This window comes from Oncorhynchus clarkii, chromosome 10 (genome assembly GCF_045791955.1).
Source record: "Oncorhynchus clarkii lewisi isolate Uvic-CL-2024 chromosome 10, UVic_Ocla_1.0, whole genome shotgun sequence".
NCBI lineage: Eukaryota > Metazoa > Chordata > Actinopteri > Salmoniformes > Salmonidae > Oncorhynchus > Oncorhynchus clarkii.
In genome coordinates this window covers 39,159,848-39,180,242 of record NC_092156.1, presented here as the reverse complement: position 1 = coordinate 39,180,242, position 20,395 = coordinate 39,159,848, and the positions used below count along the sequence as shown (strand labels likewise).

General features: G+C 46.1%; 1 protein-coding gene across 3 annotated transcripts in view; it reads left to right on the top strand.

Moving 5' to 3' along the window:
• The window catches only part of LOC139418448 (kinase suppressor of Ras 1-like), a 49,257-nt gene extending 29,071 nt beyond the window's left edge, over window positions 1-20,186 (top strand). Inside the window, exons 2-21 of one of the 3 annotated variants that reach the window (XM_071167876.1) lie at window positions 259-399; window positions 6,219-6,366; window positions 6,619-7,114; window positions 10,926-11,113; window positions 12,531-12,600; window positions 12,723-12,806; window positions 12,946-13,007; window positions 13,381-13,490; window positions 13,618-13,780; window positions 14,201-14,242; window positions 14,643-14,691; window positions 14,791-14,848; window positions 14,946-15,221; window positions 15,373-15,569; window positions 15,685-15,781; window positions 15,892-16,025; window positions 16,156-16,287; window positions 16,421-16,556; window positions 17,227-17,360; window positions 18,481-20,183. In XM_071167876.1, the coding sequence (XP_071023977.1) occupies window positions 259-399; window positions 6,219-6,366; window positions 6,619-7,114; window positions 10,926-11,113; window positions 12,531-12,600; window positions 12,723-12,806; window positions 12,946-13,007; window positions 13,381-13,490; window positions 13,618-13,780; window positions 14,201-14,242; window positions 14,643-14,691; window positions 14,791-14,848; window positions 14,946-15,221; window positions 15,373-15,569; window positions 15,685-15,781; window positions 15,892-16,025; window positions 16,156-16,287; window positions 16,421-16,556; window positions 17,227-17,360; window positions 18,481-18,487 (2,724 nt within the window). In that variant the 3' untranslated portion in view covers window positions 18,488-20,183. Of the gene's footprint in view, window positions 1-258; window positions 400-6,218; window positions 6,367-6,618; window positions 7,115-10,925; window positions 11,114-12,530; window positions 12,601-12,722; window positions 12,807-12,945; window positions 13,008-13,380; window positions 13,491-13,617; window positions 13,781-14,200; window positions 14,243-14,642; window positions 14,692-14,790; window positions 14,849-14,945; window positions 15,222-15,372; window positions 15,570-15,684; window positions 15,782-15,891; window positions 16,026-16,155; window positions 16,288-16,420; window positions 16,557-17,226 lie in introns of all 3 variants that reach the window. The other 2 variants (XM_071167875.1, XM_071167877.1) reach the window with 2 other exon arrangements.
• The last annotated feature ends 209 nt before the right edge of the window (window positions 20,187-20,395 follow it).

Here is a 20,395-nt window from a genome sequence, read left to right as displayed (position 1 = left end):
TACAAATTGTGCAGGCCATAATTGCTGTAGCTATGTTCGACTGTCCATTAGGCTTATGGGTCTTTTCAATTCACCTATATTTTCCTGTCACGCTAAACTACACAGTTGACAACAACACAGGGAAGAGTAGTATATATCCTACAGGCCCTGGCTCTGGCCTGCTCCCAGCTAGCTTATCCAGGCTCATCTCCTCTCTTCTCACTAACCTGCCCCTCCCTCCCTTATCTGTTGTGTGACCCTTTCTGTTGCCCCCTGCAGGTAAAGCTGATGAAGTACATCTGTAAGCAGCTGCAGTGTAAGCAGAAAGTGCCAGAGACAGAGAGGCCTCAGGCCTTGGACAGTTACCCACGGCTGGGGGACTGGCTGCGCACCATCAACCTGAGACCTGAGCTCATTGAGGTAAGTCCTAGAAGTGTGTGTGTGGAAAGTATGTGATTACTGAACAAATCAGAGTTTGCTTCATTTACTATCATCTTAAATTAAGATATTTAATTTTCAAGTTATATTTATGCTACTTTCCATGATGTGGACAGTATGTGTACATAGAACGCAGCTATTATTTTCTTTCTCAAATGGCACAGATAATTTAAATAGTAGCCAACCGGTGTCACTGTTGATATCCTATGGCGGGTCGTGATTCGTTGAAGTTAAGTTGTTGAGCTGTGTTAGTTTTAACAGGACGTGCAACCTCATCTCCTCTCGCTCTCGCTCTCGCTCTCTCTCTCTCTCTCTCTCTCAACCACACCACTGTTGGCTGCTGCTTTACTGTATCTGCATGTCTCCCCGGGCGCACGCATTATGTACTGGCTAGGCTATGGCCTAGCCAGTACATAATGTGCAGTCTCTCTCTCATGTTGTCTCTCTGATGCTCTCTCTTGCATTGTCTCTCTCTCTCATCTCTCTTACGATGTCTCTCTGATGCTCTCTCTTACGTTGTCTCTCTCTCTCATCTCTCTTACGATGTCTCTCTCATGTTGTCTCTCTGATGCTCTCTCTTACGTTGTCTCTTTCATCTCTTACGTTGTCTCTCTCTCTCTCATCTCTCTTACGTTGTCTCTCTCATGCTCTCCCTCCATCATTTGCTCTATTTTTACTCATTGGCCAGTGGTCTGTCTGTGCCCTGTGAACAAACGGCAAGCAGGATAGGACAGAAATGCAGCCTACAAAATACCAGGGATGCCAGTGGGCTTTTGTGCTTATAGTGGAGCTTTATGATGCCCTCTTCCATCCAAGTTCCCTTTACAGTACAACTCCCATCAGTCAGCCATTCAAGCAGTTTTGCTGCTGCATCCTGGGTGCTGTGACCCACTTCAGCTGGCCCAGAATCCACCAGTGCTGCATGCCTGCACGCTCACTGTTTGGGGGTGTACTCAGCCAAGAAGGGAGCTTGTCTCATTGTATTCATTATGTACATAATATTACATAACCAGCCGATCTGTGGATATTAGGTTGAGAGCTTCTTGCAGGTCTGTGTGTATCTTATGGGCTTAATTGCAAGTGATGCAAAAAGCCTCCCTGTGACAGCCCTCCTGCAAGCCTTCCAACTGGGTGAGCCTGCTCATACAAGCTGCATGTTACCCGGAACGATAGTCGAACATATCTGTAAGCAACTGAATGTTTTTTGTTACTCGAAAAGGAAGCTATCTGGAGTATGTTCTTGACTTAGATACAGTATTTCCAGAAAAATCTTCTCAGCTTGTTGAGGATGGTGAGACAATGGTTTAAGCTCTAAGGTTACAGGGTTCATTCTCATCCACACAATATGCTTCAGGCCAGTAGGGGGTGGACAAGGTGCTCCTCTCCTCTTGGCTCAGTGATCACACCTGTGTTGAACTGTGAGTGGGGGTTAGCACTTTACGTTTACATCAGCACTTTACGGGGAGCAGGCATACACCCCCCCCCCCCCCCCCCCCCCCCCCCCCCCGAAAGATGAATGGAGCAATATACAAACAGATCCTTGATGAGAACCTGCTCCAGATCGCTCAGGACTTCTGACTGGGATGAAGGTTCAACTTCCAACAGGACGATGACCCTAAGCACACAGCCAAGCCAACACAGGAGTGGCTTCGGGACAATTCTCTGAATGTCCTTGAGTGGCCCAGCCATAGCCCAGACTTGATCGAGACCTGAAAATAGCTGTGCAGCGACGCTCCCCATCCAACCTGACAGAGATTGAGAGGATCTGCAGAGAAGAATGGGCGAAACTCCCCAAATACAGGTGTGCCAAGCTTGTAGCGTCATACCCAAGAAGATTCGAGGCTGTAATCGCTGCCAAAGGTGCTTCAACAAAGTACTGAGTAAAGGGTCTAAATACTAATGTAAATGTGATGTTTAATTATTTTTTTTAATAGAAAACCCTATTTTTGCTGTGTCATTATGGTGTATTGTGTGTATATTGATGGGAAAAAAATACTCTTTAATAATTTTTAGAATAAGGCTGTAACGTAACAAAATGTGGAAAAAGTCAAGTCAAATCAAATAAAAAATTGTCGAATGCGCCGAATACAACAAGTGTAGACTTTACCGTGAAATGTTTACTTACAAGCCCTTAACCAACAGTGCAGTTCAAGAAGAAAAAAATGTTTACCAAGGAGACCAAAGTGAAAAGTAATGATAAAAGTAACACAATAAGAATAACAATAACGAGGCTATATACAGGGGGCACAGGTCAGTCGAGGCAATCTGTACATGTAGGTGGGGGCAAACTGACTATGCACAGGTAACAAACAAACAGTGTACAAAAGGGGGGTCAATGTAAATTGTCCGGGGACGATTTTATGATTTGTTCAGCAGTCTTATGGCTTAGGGGTAGAAGCTGTTGAGGAGCCTTTTGGTCCTAGACTTGGCGCTCCGGTACCGCTTGCCGTGCGGTAGCAGAAAAAACAGTCTATATCTTGGGTGACTGGAGTCTCTGACAATTTTATGGGGTTTCCTCTGACACCGCCTATTAAATAGGTCCTGGATGGCAGGAAGCTTGAACCCAGTGATGTATTGGGCTGTTCACACTACCCATAACAGGTGATGATGCAAATGGTCAGGATGCTCTCGATGGTGCAGCTGTAGAACCTTTTGAGGATCTGGGGACCCATGCCAAGTCTTTTCAGTCTCCTGAGGGGGAAAAGGTTTTGTCGTGCCCTCTTCACGACTGTCTTGGTATGTTTGGACCATGATAGTTCGTTGGTGATGTGGACACCAAGGAACTTGAAACTCTCGACCCCGCTCCACTACAGTCCCGTCAATGTTAATGGAGGCCTGTTCGGCCCGCCTTTTCCTGTAGTCCACGATCAGCTCCTTAGTCTTTCTCACATTGAGGGAGAGGTTGTTGTCCTGTCACCACACTGCCAATTCTCTGACCTCCTCCCCATAGTCCGTCTCATCATTGTCGGTGATCAGGCCACTTTTGTGTCGTCAGCAAACTTAATGATGGTGTTGTGGTCGTGTTTGGCCACGCAGTTGCGAGTGAACAGGGAATATAGGAGGGGATTAAGTACACACCCCTGAGGGGCCCCAGTGTTAAGGATCAGCGTGGCAGACGTGTTGTTACCTACTCTTACTACCTGGGGGTGGCCCGTCAGGAAGTCCAGGATCCAGTTGCTGAGGGAGGTGTTTAGTCCCAGAGTCCTTAGCCTAGTGATGAGCTTTGTGGGCACTATGGTGTTGAACACTGAGCTGTAGTCAATGAACAGCATTCTCACATAGGTGTTCCTTTTGTCCAGGTGAGAAAGGGCAGTGTGGAGTGCGATTGAGATTGCGTCATCTGTGGATCTGTTGGGGCGGTATGCGAATTGGAGTGGTCTAGGGTGTCCGGGAGGATGCTATTGATGTGAGCCATGACCAGCCTTTCAAAGCACTTCATGGCTACAGACATGAGTGCCAAGCGGCTGTAATCATTTAGGCAGGTTACCTTCACTTCCTTGGGCACAGGGACTATGGTGGTCTGCTTAAAACATGAAGGTATTGCAGACTTGGTCAGGGAGAGGTTGAAAATGTCAGTGAAGACACTTGACAGTTGGTCCGCGCATGCTTTGAAAACACGTCCTGGTAATCCGTCTGGCCCAGTGGCTTTGTGAATGTTGACCTGTTTAAAGGTTTTGTTCACATCGGCTACCGAGAGCGTTATCACACAGTCATCCAGAACAGCTGGTGCTCTCGTGCGTGCTTCAGTGTTGCTTGCCTCGAAAGCGAGCATAAAAGGCATTTAGCTCATCTGGTAGGCTCACGTCAGTTGGCAGCTCGCATCTGGGTTTCCCTTTGTAGTAATAGTAATAGTTTTCTAGCCCTGCCACATCCGACGAGCGTCAGAGCCGGTGTAGATGGATTCAATCTTAATCCTGTATTGACGCTTTGCTTGTTTGATGGTTCGTTTGAGGGCATAGCAGGATTTCTTGTAAGCGTCCAGATTAGTCTCCCGCTCCTTGACAGCGGCAGCTCTAGCCTTTAGCTTGATGCGGATGTTGCCTGTAATCCATGGCTTCTGGTTGGCATATGTACGTACAGTCACTGTGGGGACGACGTCATCGATGCACTTATTGATGAAGCCGATGACTAAGGTGGTGTATTCCTCAATTTCATTGGCTGAATCCCAGAACATATTTCAGTCTGTGCTAGCAAAACAGTCCTGTAGTGTAGCATCCACGTCATCTGACCACTTCCGTATTGAGCGAGTCACTGGTACTTCCTGCTTTAGTTTTTGCTTGTAAGCAGGAATCAGGAGGATATAATTATGGTCTGATTTGCCAAATGGAGGTCAAAGGAGAGCTTTGTATGCATCTCTGTGTGTGGAGTAAAGGTGGTCTAGGATTTTATTTCCCTTGTTGCACATGTGCCATGCTGGTAGAAATGAGATGATACGGATTTAAGTTTGCCTGCATTAAAGTCCCCGGCCACTAGGTGCGCCGCTTCTGGGTGAGCATTTCCTTCTTTGCTTATGGCCTTATAGAGTTGGTTGAGAGCGGTCTTAGTGCCAGCTTAGTTTTGTGGTGGTAAATAGACGACTACGAATAATACAGATGAGAACTCTCTTGGAAGATCTACGCGGTCTACATCTTAATGTAAGTGGCAGGCTTATAGCCTAGTGCGGGGCGGAAGGTAGCCTTGTGGTTAGAGCGTTAGACTAGTAACCAGAAGGTTGCAAGATCGAATCCCTGAACTGGCAAGGTACAAATCTGTTGTACTGCCCCTGCCCCTAGGCCATCATTGAAAATAAGAATTTGTTCTCAACTGACTTGCCTAGTTAAATAAAGGTAAAACATGTATTAAAATAAGGTACTCTACCTCAGGCGAGCAATACCTCGAGACTTCTTTAATATTAGATATCGCGCGCCAGCTGTTATTGACAAAAAGACTAACACCCCCACCCCTCGTCTTACCAGAGGTAGCGTCTCTGTTCTGCTGGTGCATGGAAAATCCCGCTAGCTCTATGTTGTCCGTATCTTCGTTCAGCCACGTCTCGGTGAAACGTAAGATGTTACAGTTTTTAATGTCCCATTGGTAGGATAATCTTAAATCGTAGGTCATCCATTTTATTGTCCAATGATTGCACATTAGCGAGATGAATGGAGTTTACTCGCTCGCCTCCGGATTTTCAGAAGGATGCCTGATCTGCAGCCCGTTTTCCGGTCTTTTCTTAACGCAGAAGGCGTGGATCTGGGCCTGTTCCAGTGAAAGCAGGATATCCTTTTCGTCGGACTCGTTAAAGGAAAAAGTTTATTCCGGTCCGCGCTTTTCTGATGTCCAGAAGTTATGTTTGCTCATAAGAGACGGTAGCAGCAACATAATGTACACAATACGTTTACAAAAAATAAGCTACGCAAAAAAATAACGAAATAGCACAATTGTGCAGCTTGTTGTCTGACCTCTTCTCTGGGTGGGAGGCTCCAGGGGGATTTGGCCAGTCAGTCAGTACTTTCTGGTCTCTGCTCCTTGCCTGGCCTGGCTTGTTCTGCCCTGCTTGTTCTGGCCTGGCCTGGCCTGTCCTGCTCTGTGGACATAACCGGAGTTAGACATATGGGCTGGCTGGCTTTGGTTTATGAGAAGGAACAATGATGACCTTTGTGTCTAGCATAGGTGAGTTGGACTCTAGCATACTCGTGTAAGATGTATACAGATTGAATGTTTCTCTGTCACATGTTGTACTGTATGGAGAGTTGTGACTGGATACTGTGTGGATGTACTAATAACCCCCCCCCGACCTTGTCTCTTTCTTCTCCTCTCTCCAGGCAGTGCCCTTGAAACTGTCCCTGGATGCCTTGCTGCAGATGCCAGGTTCTCAGGTGCAGGAGACTGTGAGGAGACTGGGCTCCACTTCAGAGGAGTGTGCCAGGCTCACCGCTGCCCTCTCCTGCCTGAAGAGTGCCACTGAATCAGGTGGGTGTCTGTCTGTACCCTGGAGAGTCTGCCTGATCTGCCATGTCAGTCTGGGGTCTCTGTGGGATTTTACTGACTGTTGGACTCGGCTGTTTCTGCCAGGCTGTTTCTGGTCTATTAGCCCCGTCAGAAGCAACAGGGTGCCACCCTGGGTAAGGTTATATTGTAGGACAGAAGACACTCGGTTGAGGGGTGGAAGACTGATTGGCGTGTGTTAGTGGTCTGTAACCCTGTTCTGTGTCTCCCCTACAGATGGGGAGCTGAGAGAGGATGGGGGACTCTGGTTCTCTGAGCCCACCCGGCGAGACAGTGGCTCTCTGCTGCTGCCTGCCGACCAGCTGATGGGGGGGATGGGGGGTCCGATGCGCCCCCATAGCCCCTCTCCCCTAGCCCGGCCCCCCACCACCCCATCCACTCCCCCCACCCCCTGCACCGCCTGTGCCCAAACCCGGTTCGGCTCCGTGTCTGCAATGCCCGGTCCCGAGGCCCATGGGGCGTACATTTACGCTGACAGCCCCTTCACAGACCCCTTCCCCCTCTCCGCCGCCCATCAGGGGCGACTCTATGGCCACACCTCCACCCCGCCCATCACCCCGCCCTCCAAGAGGCGCCACAGGCTGAAGCCCCCATGCACCCCGCCGCCGCCCTCCCGCAAGGTGATGCACCTCCTGCCCAACATCACCCTGACCCGCAGCAAGAGTCACGAGTCCCAGCTGGGGAACCGCATCGAGGAGCCGCCCACCAACAAGTAGGTCACTTCCTGCCCCCCATGCTTTGTGAGAGTTCCAGTCCATTATGACCTAGAGTAAAGGGTTATGCTGTCTGACAGTGTTGTTGGAGGCACAGAATTTCAACTGATCCACTCCATTTGACAGTAATCATAGTGGCCCACTCGACAAGAGATTTCTGAAAGATTATTTTGCTTGGCAACGCATGTGAAGTCATCATGACCAGTGTCTGGGCAGTTTTCCACAATGCTCAAAATCTTGGAACCGGTTTGTATATGGGACACACTTCTGTCCTTCCTTATTATGATGTTACAACTGAAGCACAGGGCTTTTCACTCACTCTCACACACACACACACACACACACACACACACACACCACATCCTGACCGTTGCTGCCTTAATGTGTTCAGTATAAGGCCAGAGCTAATCCCCCACAGATTCCCTGAGATTGAGTCATTTCTAAGGCATGATTCTCAGAGGACAAGACACAGAAACACAGAAACACACACACTTTTCCCACACAGACATACAGTGCCTTGCGAAAGTATTCGGCCCCCTTGAACTTTGCGACCTTTTGCCACATTTCAGGCTTCAAACATAAAGATATAAAACTGTATTTTTTTGTGAAGAATCAACAACAAGTGGGACACAATCATGAAGTGGAACGACATTTATTGGATATTTAAAACTTTTTTAACAAATCAAAAACGGAAAAATTGGGCGTGCAAAATTATTCAGCCCCCTTAAGTTAATACTTTGTAGCGCCACCTTTTGCTGCGATTACAGCTGTAAGTCGCTTGGGGTATGTCTCTATCAGTTTTGCACATCGAGAGACTGACATTTTTTCCCATTCCTCCTTGCAAAACAGCTCGAGCTCAGTGAGGTTGGATGGAGAGCATTTGTGAACAGCAGTTTTCAGTTCTTTCCACAGATTCTCGATTGGATTCAGGTCTGGACTTAGACTTGGCCATTCTAACACCTGGATATGTTTATTTTTGAACCATTCCATTGTAGATTTTGCTTTATGTTTTGGATCATTGTCTTGTTGGAAGACAAATCTCTGTCCCAGTCTCAGGTCTTTTGCAGACTCCATCAGGTTTTCTTCCAGAATGGTCCTGTATTTGGCTCCATCCATCTTCCCATCAATTTTAACCATCTTCCCTGTCCCTGCTGAAGAAAAGCAGGCCCAAACCATGATGCTGCCACCACCATGTTTGACAGTGGGGATGGTGTGTTCAGGGTGATGAGCTGTGTTGCTTTTACGCCAAACATAACGTTTTGCATTGTTGCCAAAAAGTTAAATTTTGGTTTCATCTGACCAGAGCACCTTCTTCCAAATGTTTGGTGTGTCTCCCAGGTGGCTTGTGGCAAACTTTAAACGACACTTTTTATGGATATCTTTAAGAAATGGCTTTCTTCTTGCCACTCTTCCATAAAGGCCAGATTTGTGCAATATACGAATGATTGTTGTCAATTGGACAGAATCTCCCACCTCAGCTGTAGATCTCTGCAGTTCATCCAGAGTGATCATGGGCCTCTTGGCTGCATCTCTGATCAGTCTTCTCCTTGTATGAGCTGAAAGTTTAGAGGGACGGCCAGGTCTTGGTAGATTTGCAGTGGTCTGATACTCCTTCCATTTCAATATTATCGCTTGCACAGTGCTCCTTGGGATGTTTAAAGCTTGGGAAATCTTTTTGTATCCAAATCCGGCTTTAAACTTCTTCACAACAGTATCTCGGACCTGCCTGGTGTGTTCCTTGTTCTTCATGATGCTCTCTGCGCTTTTAACGGACCTCTGAGACTATCACAGTGCAGGTGCATTTATACGGATACTTGATTACACACAGGTGGATTGTATTTATCATCATTAGTCATTTAGGTCAACATTGGATCATTCAGAGATCCTCACTGAACTTCTGGAGAGAGTTTGCTGCACTGAAAGTAAAGGGGCTGAATAATTTTGCACGCCCAATGTTTCAGTTTTTGATTTGTTAAAAAAGTTTGAAAAATCCAATAAATGTCGTTCCACTTCATGATTGTGTCCCACTTGTTGTTGATTCTTCACAAAAAATACAGTTTTATATCTTTATGTTTGAAGCCTGAAATGTGGCAAAAGGTCGCAAAGTTCAAGGGGGCCGAATACTTTCGCAAGGCACTGTAGATACGCATACAGTACTAACACATATCCATAATATCCTGTTCATTTGTAAATGTACAGTGGCTTGCGAAAGTATTCACCCCCATTTGGCATTTTTCCTATTTTGTTGCCTTACAACCTGGAATTAAAATAGATTTTTTGGGGGTTGTATCATTTGATATACACAACATGCCTACCACTTTGAAGATGAAAAATATGTTTTATTGTGAAAGAAACAACAAATAAGACAAAATTTAAAAAAACTTGAGCGTGCATCACTAGTCACCCTCCCCCCTACTTTGTAGAGACACCTTTTGCAGCAATTACAGCTGCAAGTCTCTTGGGGTATGTCTCTATAAGCTTGGCACATCTAGCCACTGGGATTTTTGCCCATTCTTCAAGGCAAAACTGCTGCAGCTCCTTCAAGTTGGATGGGTTCCGCTGGTGTACAGCAATCTTTAAGTTATAACATAGATTCTCAATTGGATTGAGGTCTGGGCTTTGACTAGGCCATTGCAAAACATTGAAATGCTTCCCCTTAAACCACTCAAATTTTGCTTTAGCAGTATGCTTAGGGTCATTGTCCTGCTGGAAGGTGAACCTCCATCCCAGTTTCAAAGACTGAAACGGGTTTCCCTCAAGACTTTCTCTGTATTTAGCGCCAACCGTCATTTCTTCAAATCTGACCAGTTTCACAGTCCCTGCCGATGGAAAAACATCCCCACAGCATGATGCTGCCACCACCATGCTTCACTGTGGGGATGGTGTTCTCGGGGTGATGAGAGGTGTTGGATTTGCGCCAGACATAGCGTTTTCCTTGATGGCCAAAAAGCTCAATTTTAGTGTCATCTAACCAGAATACCTTCTTCCATATGTTTGGAGAGTCTCCCAAATGTGTTTGCTTCTTTTTTTCTTTAAGCAATGTTTTTTTTTCTGGCCACTACATATGCACGCACCACTTTTCCCGTTATAAATGTAAAAAAATATTTTTGGAAATTTTTGGACTATTTTGTGTATGTCTGTTACATAAATTACAAGTTGTAATGCAACAAAATAGGAAAATGCCAAAGGGAGTGAATATTTTTGCAAGGCACTGTAGCATTAGTGATGAAAAGCACAGCCGTAATGAATGGAACCTGACTAGATGGAAGTATTTAAACAGGACTGATAATATAGCTTAATGATACATACATAGACTATATACTTTATATAGAAGTAGACCGTATGACCACCGACCTATCATGTGAGGACACTGATGAGTGTGACCGGGAGCATAGGGAGGCGCAGGCCTTTTCCACTGTGTATAGAGCCCAGAGAGAGCAGGTAGGAAGGCAGTGGGGCTGCCTGCTGCTGGATCAGCACTCTGCATTCCTGACCCAGTGCCATGCAGAGGACGTTCAGCCCTTTGGCCTGTGCTCTGCTGTGGTGGAGGTTGTGGCTGAGTCTGCCATGTGCCAAGACCTGCTGCTAATGTCTCCCTTCTTCCCCATCTGCCTCGCTCCTCTCCTCTCTGCCACTTGCATAACATGGCTGGTACAGGATAGCCATTAAATGATTGTCTTTGGTGATCTGTATGGTGGCCCATTTGGGATTGTCATTGAGTAATCCAGTGTTGACTGTGTTGAGATGAGGGTGTGAGGGCAGCAGTGGGCCACTGTACTGACGTCCCAGTGTGTTCTTTTTTCCCCTCAGGTGTGCAAAGCAGAATAAGTTGTTCCTCAACGTTCAGATCAATGGGAATGGCTGTGAAGACTCACCCTCCCGTTCCCCCCACCTGTCTGCCCGCACTCCCGGGGCTTCAACCCCTGCCCCCGCCACTGCCCCCTACACCCTACCTGGCACCCCTACCCTGATGGAGGAGCATTCATCCCACCTCAAGAGTGAGTTCACACACATGTGTACTTTCCCCACTTAGGCCATATGTAAGGAATCTTCCTTTGAGTAGATTGGTAAGTGCATGGTGAACTACTCTGATAGAATGGACCCTTTGTCTATGTGTGCTCTTTGTAAAGAAATATATTTATTTTCCAGTAACTGGCTGTAGGGCCACAGTAGCCGTCCCAGTTTGGCTCAGAGGCAGTGTGTGTTTCAGTCGGTAGATTGCTGGGGTTGTTCCATCTGAAGGCTGTGATGTGGGGGAGCGTTCTCTGACCCCATCGCTTGTATAGATGACATTACTCCTCCACTTAATTTCACAGCTTAGAGATAAGTCTAATACTCCCACAAATTTGTGTCTTTGAGAGTGACTGACTGAGTGAGTGATTGTGTGTGTGTTGAGCGAGTGAGTGATTGTGTGTGTGTTGAGCGAGTGAGTGTGTGTTGAGCGAGTGAGCGAGTGAGTGTGTGAGCGAGCGAGCGAGCGAGTGTGTGTGTGTGTGTGTGTGTGTGTGTGTGAGTGAGTGGGCGGGTGTGTGTGTGTGTGTTGAGCGAGTGGGTGTGTGAGTGGGTGTTGAGCGAGTGAGTGTGTGTTGAGTGTGTGTGTGTGTGTGTGTGTGTGTGTGTGTGTGTGTGTGTGTATGTTGAGCGAGTGAGTGAGTGTGTGTGTTGAGCGAGTGAGTGAGTGTGTGTGTGTTGAGCAAGTGAGTGAGTGTGTGTGTTGAGCGAGTAAGTGAGTGTGTGTGTGTGTGTGTGTGTGTGTGTGTGTGTGTGTTGAGTGAGTGTGTTGAGGAAGTGAGTGTGTGTGTGTGTGTTGAGCGAGGGAGTGTGTGTGTGTGTGTTGAGCGAGTGTGTTGGGTGTTGAGCGAGTGTGTTGGGTGTTGAGCGAGTGTGTTGGGTGTTGAGCGAGTGAGTGTGTGTCTGTTGACCGAGTGAGTGTGTGTCTGTTGACCGTGTGAGTGTGTCTGTTGACCGTGTGAGTGTGTCTGTTGACCAAGTGAGTATGTGTGTTGACAGTGTGTGTGGTGAGTGAGTGTGTGTGCTTTTGTGTCAGTATCTTTCCATAATGATTTATGTGTAGGGGATTCACATACCAAAACAACGTCAATAGGTCTCACTTACATTTGTTCTAACTTGTAAAATAAACAGTAAATGTTTTTCATTGGTTTTGGCACATACTGTAGCAAGGTAGGGTTAGGGTTGAAAAATTCTGGGAACTTCCAGGAGTCTTCCACCCGGGAAGTTCGGGAAAATAACCAGAATTGAGCATTTCCCTGAACACCACTCATTTCATTTTGATACTAGCCTCTAAATTTCATAGAACATTTGCAGTTTTTGCGCTAATACTCAATGTTTAGACACATCCTCCTCTGTCAGGTTTACGTTTCACTCCTAGTGTTTGACATCTCTGTCTCTCTCCAGATAACATGGGGTTGCGCCGCGGCTCCCCGCAGGCAGTGAGGAGAGACATAGGCCTGGCCGTCACCCACAGGTTGCTGACTACACCTTTAAGCCTCAAACTGCCATGATGAAAATATGAAATATACTTTCAATCTGCAGTAGATATAGCAAAACACTATTGATGGTTTAAGCAATTGATGATTCTGTGTGCAGGTTTTCCACCAAGTCGTGGCTGTCCCAGACGTGTCAGGTGTGTCAGAAGAACATGATGTTTGGGGTGAAGTGTAAACACTGCAGGTGAGTGAAGTGATAGGCTCTCGGAGATGTTCTGGAGTTCGGTTGAGTGTCTGTACAATGCAGTAAAATACAACTTCATCCTCTTTTGGTGGTTCGTTTTTCTGTTGCTGTTCTCTGATTGGTTGTTTCCTGTCTGCAGGTTAAAGTGCCATAATAAGTGTACTAAAGAATCTCCCTCCTGCAGAATCTCCTTTCTGCCAAGTAAGCCTTTCCACACCACACATTTTCGCAGGTTAGTATTTCTTGGGATGACTCCTGTACTGGAGGCAGCTCTGCAGACGGGTCAATAAATCTGATTTTAAACCTAACCTTAACTGCAATGATAACAATAATGCCCGCCTCTAACCTTAAATTAAGAACAAAAAAAGCTCAATTTTGTTTTCATAAATCTTTACAATATAGACAATTTTGACTTTGCAGCTGGCACATCTAACAGAAAATCACTTAGTTCTACCTCCAGGACAAGACTCATCCCAATAAACGTCAACCTGTTAAATGTTCATCCATAGTTTATTAAAGGGCCTACATAGATTCAACAAGTATGAGGGTTATGACCCCAATTTCTTCTTTCCAGTCACCAAAATCCGGAGGACTGAGTCTGTGCCGTCTGACATCAACAACCCTGTGGACCGGCCTTTGGAAGCACCGCAGTTTGGCACACTACCAAAGGCCATCACCAAAAAGGTACAACCAATCACACCTGCTTAGATATTACATCACAGCTTAGATGATAATTATGTGCATGATGCTGTTAGGACAGACAAGTGTGTTATTGACTCTGATCCGTGTGTATTTGTTCTCCTTCTCTCAGGATCACCCTCCTGTGCTGAACCAGTTGGACTCCAGCAGTAACCCGTCCTCCACCACCTCCTCCACACCCTCCTCCCCTGCCCCCTTCCAGAACCCTCCCAGTGCCACCCCACCCCCCAACCCCTCGCCCAAGGTCCACCGGGAAAACCGCTTCCACTTCCCAGGTAGGTCCCTGACCGTCACTCACACCCTTATATGAATACACACAATCACCGCTCTCACACACAAACACACACATGAATATACATACACACGGCTATATAAACAACCACAGAAGCATGTCCACTGCACACAGTTAAGCCAGCATTCTCCAACTATCAAGGTGCATGCTTGCATTGTGTTCTTCATTACACAGAATGACTCCCTGAGTCACATTTTCTGTTTAGTGAATGCTAGACTTGGAATGGAATGGCCGGGCAGCAGTGGTCGACCTCCCTCTCTCTCCCTCTCTTCATTAATACCACTAACACAGAGGAACTCCTGTGGGTGGGTGGGTGTGACTAGGGTTGTTTTAATGGCTACTCTAACCCAGAGTCCTTCTCTCCTCTCCATGCTTGTTGGTTCTTCCCTCTCTTTTCCCTAAGCTGCCTGCTACTTTCAGCATAGACAGCAGTTTATCTTCCCTGGTGAGTTTACGGTACAGTCCCAGACACTGTTGGGCGGCGCTCATGCCCACCTCCTCAGCCACATCCAACCCTGTCAGCTCTGTCTATCTCCTGCATGTACTCACAGGTTTAGTGGATTATATGACTAAGTTGTGCATTTGTGAATGCCTTGGAACAATGTGTTTTGCTGTGTGATATTCAGACTGCATTATCTCATGTGGAGATGGGTCTCTGTGCCACCTGCTGGGGAGTTTCAGAATTGCATGTCTTATCATATTATAGTGGTTGTGGTTGTCAACACATTGCTAAGGCAAGGGGCCAATATAAGTGGGCAAAGAAACTACATGAGGGATGCAAGTTTGGCTATAAGAGCAAAGAGCAGTTTTATTGCGTACTGAATATTTGTATTCTTTTCTCCCAGATGTGTCCAGTTCCACTACTTTGCACTCTGAAGCCCTCCAAGACACAGTGTAAGGCTCGCCTGTCTATTTCATTTATCAATAGTGTTTTAATGGTGCAACACTCAGAACACTCTGACATTGTGACTGTGGTTTGACCCGTCCCAACAGTGAGACTGAACCAGCAGATGACATGCACGCTGAACTGGCTGAGGATGAGGACGGAGAGGTAGAAACTGTGTGTGTGTGTGTGTAAAGTAACTGTAACATATGTGCAGACACATGCCCAAAACCAAAAACATTGGCCATGCATGAATGTCTTACAGGAAGAAGAGGAGGAGGAGGAGGTTGAACCTGAGATAGACCCAGATCCAGTAGAGGAGGAGGAGGAGGAGGATGATGATGAGGAAGATGACGATGGGAGTGGGATGAATGGTGGTTCGGACGGTGAGTGTGATGGTGATGAGTTGGATGACCTGCCCAGTTCACGGGGTGGTCGCTGGAAAGGCCCCATCTCCCGTAAGGCCAGCCAGACCAGCGTCTACCTGCAGGAGTGGGACATTCCCTTCGAACAGCTGGACCTGGGAGAGCTCATTGGGAAGGTGAGAGGGCAATAGAACACGCTGTTTTCACTGGAGAGAACATTTTCAATGATCAAGCTACATATGCATGAAACTATCAGTGTTTTCTATTCAAACCCATTGAATGTCTGTTTCTGAAAGTGTCATTAAATCACTCCCTCCTTCACTCCAGGGCCGTTGGGGAAAGGTGCATAAGGGGCGTTGGCATGGCGAGGTGGCTATCCGGCTGCTGGAGATAGATGGGAACAACCAGGACCACCTGAAGCTGTTTAAGAAGGAGGTGATGAACTACAGACAGACCCGTCACGAGAACGTGGTCCTCTTCATGGGGGCCTGCATGGCCCCGCCCCACCTCGCCATCATCACCAGGTAGGGGGAGGGGTTAACTTACATCCCAAATTAATATCTCTTTGGCATATTCAGTCCACCATAGCTGTTGTTTACTTGTTTAGTTCCATTTGTTCATTCAAATGTTTTTCTCCAGTTTCTGTAAAGGGAGGACACTATACTCTGTGGTTCGGGACACCAAAAACACACTGGATATAAACAAGACGAGGCAAATCGCTCAAGAAATTGTAAAGGTGAACTTCTACTCTTGTTCGGTCCTTTCAGATTTGTACAGGTAATGTTGACAAAAACAGTATGTGTAATATATATTTACTGTATGTCCTTATTACTTTAATCCACACAGGGAATGGGCTACCTGCATGCCAAAGGCATTGTCCACAAGGACTTGAAGTCAAAGAACGTCTTTCATGACACCAATAAAGTGATTATTACAGACTTCGGCCTGTTTGGGATCTCTGGAGTGGTTCAGGAGGGGAGGTATGGACTCTGCATATTGGTTCCTACAGCTATCATCTCAGCTGGTGGATGCTCGGTGGGTCTGTGTTCTCCTAACAGTGGTTTCTTATTGTGTGTGTGTGCATGCGCGTGTGTGTGTTTTCTCTCACAGGCGAGACAACGAGCTGAAGCTTCCACATGGCTGGATCTGTTACCTGGCGCCAGAAATCGTACGCAGGATGAGCCCTGGAAACAACGAGGACCGCCTGCCCTTCTCCAACGCTGCAGACGTCTATGCCTTTGGGTACGCTCTCTAAGCAGATTCTGAAGTACCTTTTCTTTATCATTAATAGCAGAATAGTTTCTCCTTGAGACTGCTTCACTTTACAGTTAACTGGCTCTGGGGAATGACCATATTGCTGGTTGCCCCCTTTTAGCACCATTTGGTACGAGCTCCAAGCCAGGGACTGGCCTATCATCAACCAGCCTGTGGAGGCTACCATCTGGCAGGTGGGGAGCGGTGAGGGCATCAAGAAGGTCCTGGCAGAGATCAACCTGGGCAAGGAGGTCACGGTGAGTGGAGGGGGGAAGCACTTATGTGAGCAGAGCTGGAGGGGAGCGTGCCTAATTTGACTGGAGCCCGGTGCGAGATTCCTAATGGCTGGAGCGTAGGCCTTCTCGCCCGCCCCAATTTTGTTCCAGTAGCGCTCACTTCACGAGCTCAGGACACGCCCGGTCCAGCATGCATTTGTAGTCTACTTGTGTGCTGCTATAGCCCCTATCTTTAGCTACTGTCATGGAGTTAACAAAATATTTTCATAAAGAAACTGATTGAACACACAGGTGCTAAATCAAGGTGACTTACAAAGATGAGGACCAAGAGCAAGAGAGGGAGTGTGGTGATGTAGTGTCCACAACTAAAGAATCATTGTGGAATCTGAAAAGACACATATCCCGAAAGCATGAGCGGGATGGATTTCCAAACGATTATCTCCACTCACATGCTCTGGTGCCAGATCACATTGTGGTGTAATCATGCGGAAATCTATGCCCATACTTTCTGGGGGGTAAATTGCATCTTTCTTAATCCTAGCAGGGTAAGTGAGGGTATTTGCTCATGCTAATGCTATCTTTTTAAGGGATGACCTTGATAGAGTAGAGAAGAAATTAAAGCTGACTACAGGATACATCTCTGCATTGTGTTGGCATGAAGTGATGACGTTAATCCTTCCTGTCTGTGCAGGAAATCCTGTCTGCCTGCTGGGCCTACGACCTGAGGGAGCGGCCCACCTTCACCCAACTGGCAGACATGCTGGAGAAGCTGCCCAAACTCAACCGGAGACTGTCCCACCCTGGACACTTCTGGAAGTCTGCAGAGTATGTATCCTAGAGGTGTAGGTATGGGTGTAGGACATGCCTGCCCGCCCTGCCATGCACTCTGACCCCTAACTGGGTTCTGACTCATCTGGAATGGACTTGTGTATGAAACAAAGAGGTTCAGCTGAAGGCATGTAAAGGATGGCCCCCAGATTGCTGTGCGGTTTTAGGGCCACTGTTGTCAAACTGATGGGGACTAGGCAGGGGATGACCAAGTTGACTCTTGGTCGTAGTTTATTGTCATGAGCCACATACCCTCTTGACGGTCCATTACAGATACGTTGACCACTGTAATATGAGTGACTGTGGTTTCTAATGGTGAAGCATTTAGAAATTAACCATTATATGTGACGCTAAGGGAATTTTCTGTTTTATCTTCTGTTTCCCAAACTTTCTCCTCCAGGATGTGACTGTGAGTGCACTTTTCTGTTTAAAAGCATTGTCCCTCCCTTTCCTGGACATTTTCCTGACCTGCTCTGTACCCATACACCTCCCTACCCCTTTCTTCTCATATGTTAGGTGTGCAGTACCTGGTCCAGATTTGTCTCTGCACCTTCACTCATCTCCTGCCATCTCTCTCCTGCTCGCGCTCTGTAACTTCCTCATTCGCTACATACTGCACGTCTGTCACTCAAAGGCTCATGGGTGGAGTCTTCTCTACACATTAACTACTTGTCCAGTAACAGCCCCTACCAGTTTAACAACTCTCTGCTAGTGGAGCTAGCTACTGGTCTTATGTTTGTTTTCAAACAAGCTGTCATTTGCCAACACTATCAGTAATGAGGCCCCAACAAATTGAGACTGCATAGCATGCCAGTGCTTGAATGGGAAGAGAAGAGCTTACCAGCTTGCATGGTGTTTGCAATGGTCTGTTGGGACACTGCATGGGCTTGTAAATCCTGAAAGAGGTTTTTGTGATGAGAAGGCTCATTTGAGATTCCTGTGGTGCAGAAATCTGGGCCCTTGTTTCATGTTGAAGTATTTACCTGTCTCTTCTACTGCACCGGTCTTCTCAAATCATTCTCTTAATTTTAACCTGTTATTATATTTTCACTAACAGCCTCTAACCTCCATGTTTCATTTGTTCTCTCTCTCTCTGTTTTCTCTCTTCCTAATATAGGTTGTAGCCGTCACTATGAACTATAAGCAATGCAAAACAAACAAAGCCTGGGTCTGCCTTGCATGCTCCTGAAATCCTTAACTTTTAGGATTGATCAAAGCATTGACTCTGCCTGATACAGACACGGCTTCCACTAACCCACAGCCTGATCTTCCATGTCTATTAAACTGTAGTGTCTGGTTGTGTGGGAGAGAAGGGTGCTGGACTGAGGAGGCCGGGGGTAGTGCTTCGCTACCTCTCCTCAACTTTCCTTCCTTCGTCTCAAAACATATTGCCTTCATTTTTTTCTACTGTTGCTTTTTGGACTATCTGAGGCTTGTGAATAACTGGCTTGTGGTGTCTGTTCTGAGACTGACCGGTGTGCTCTGGTATGAGCCCGGTAGCTGACGGCTGCTCTGCTGTGCTCTGCTCCATCTGCAGCCTGCCCTGCTCTCCCTCCTCTCTGTGCTGCTGTGATATGGTTCTTCCTACTGGGGGCTCCCAGACGATGCAACCCAGACACTTGCTGGACCAAAACAATGTTTGTAACTCCTATCCTAAATGGACCACTGCATTCACTCCCTCCTCTTTTCTCATTGTGGGTCTTGAAGCTTCGGGCTGCTTGAGTGATGTAATCCAACTGCCTCTTGACTCTTACCCTTCAGCTCTCTGCAGTTTTTTGATGACATGCACTGCGACACTGTCACCGTGCTGCCTCCTGCACATGACCTGTACACATTATTTCAACAGGAGAAAAAATGATACAAACTTTTACTTTTAGTTGTTGGTTCCTATTTTGAGTAATAATATTCAGTGTTTATGTTTTTGTTCTATGAAGTTTGAAAGGTCTCAGGAGTTGCGAGAGCATGATTGAATTGACTCATGTCTCTGTGTTGCTTGTCTGAGTAGAATCTGATGAAACCATACATTTGAAAACAGCTCATTGCATAAATGAAGGATGAATCTGTTGAAACCACAGCTAAGAGGTGTCAGCATGCAATGTGATCTTCCTCTCATCTCACTACACACTGGGAATGGAATCATGTTGGTTATTTAGGACTGAAGGTATTTGATAATGAAGTGAGTGCCCTGATTATTAAAATGCATAAGAGGGAGCCACAGAGAAGCAGGGATGCCTTCTCTCAGCCTGGGAGCGCTGTAGAGAGCTATATCAAGTCAAGTAGTATAGTAGATTAATTTACAGCACCCAAAAATTAGAACAGGAACCTGGCACAAAAGTGTCGTATAATTTACTCCTTAAACATGATCACATGTGCTTGTGTGTATTCCGTTAGTGATGGTCAGCTTCAGTTGGTGTGCTTGTATTAGTGTGTTTGTGAGTGTAAGTGAGTGTATTGTATTGGAACATATAGGGTTGATTTAGTGAAAGACTGCAGTAAATGTATTGATGATATCAATGGTATGTAAGATATACATGTAGATACATTATTTAATGTACAGCTAATTCACTTTTAATATTTGTACAAACATTTTATATGTACAATACATCGCATTTTGAAATAGGTACTGCTCCCCTATTACAGATGTATATATCTTTATATTTTTTCATGTACAAATACTGTAAAAATACTGTACATTTCTTTTTGAATGGGTCAATTCATGTTTTTTATGTCATGTAAAAATTCATATTTTTGTATTGCATGTGGTTACTATTCTGTGAACACAGTTTCTGTTTTCATCCTTGAAAAAATAAAATGAAGCTTATGTCATAATTTGTTTGAGCTGAATTTAATAAAGTATTTCAGTTATGTTATGGGCTTTTACAGTCAGTTATATTTAGTTACTGCCACTGGTCACTCTGTGCCCATGCCATATATTCAAAGGATATGATGGGGAGTAAGGCCATAAAAACAAATATCTAAATGAATTAACATATCTAGAGACTGGTGTAGTATGTTTTATCCAAATTACTTTT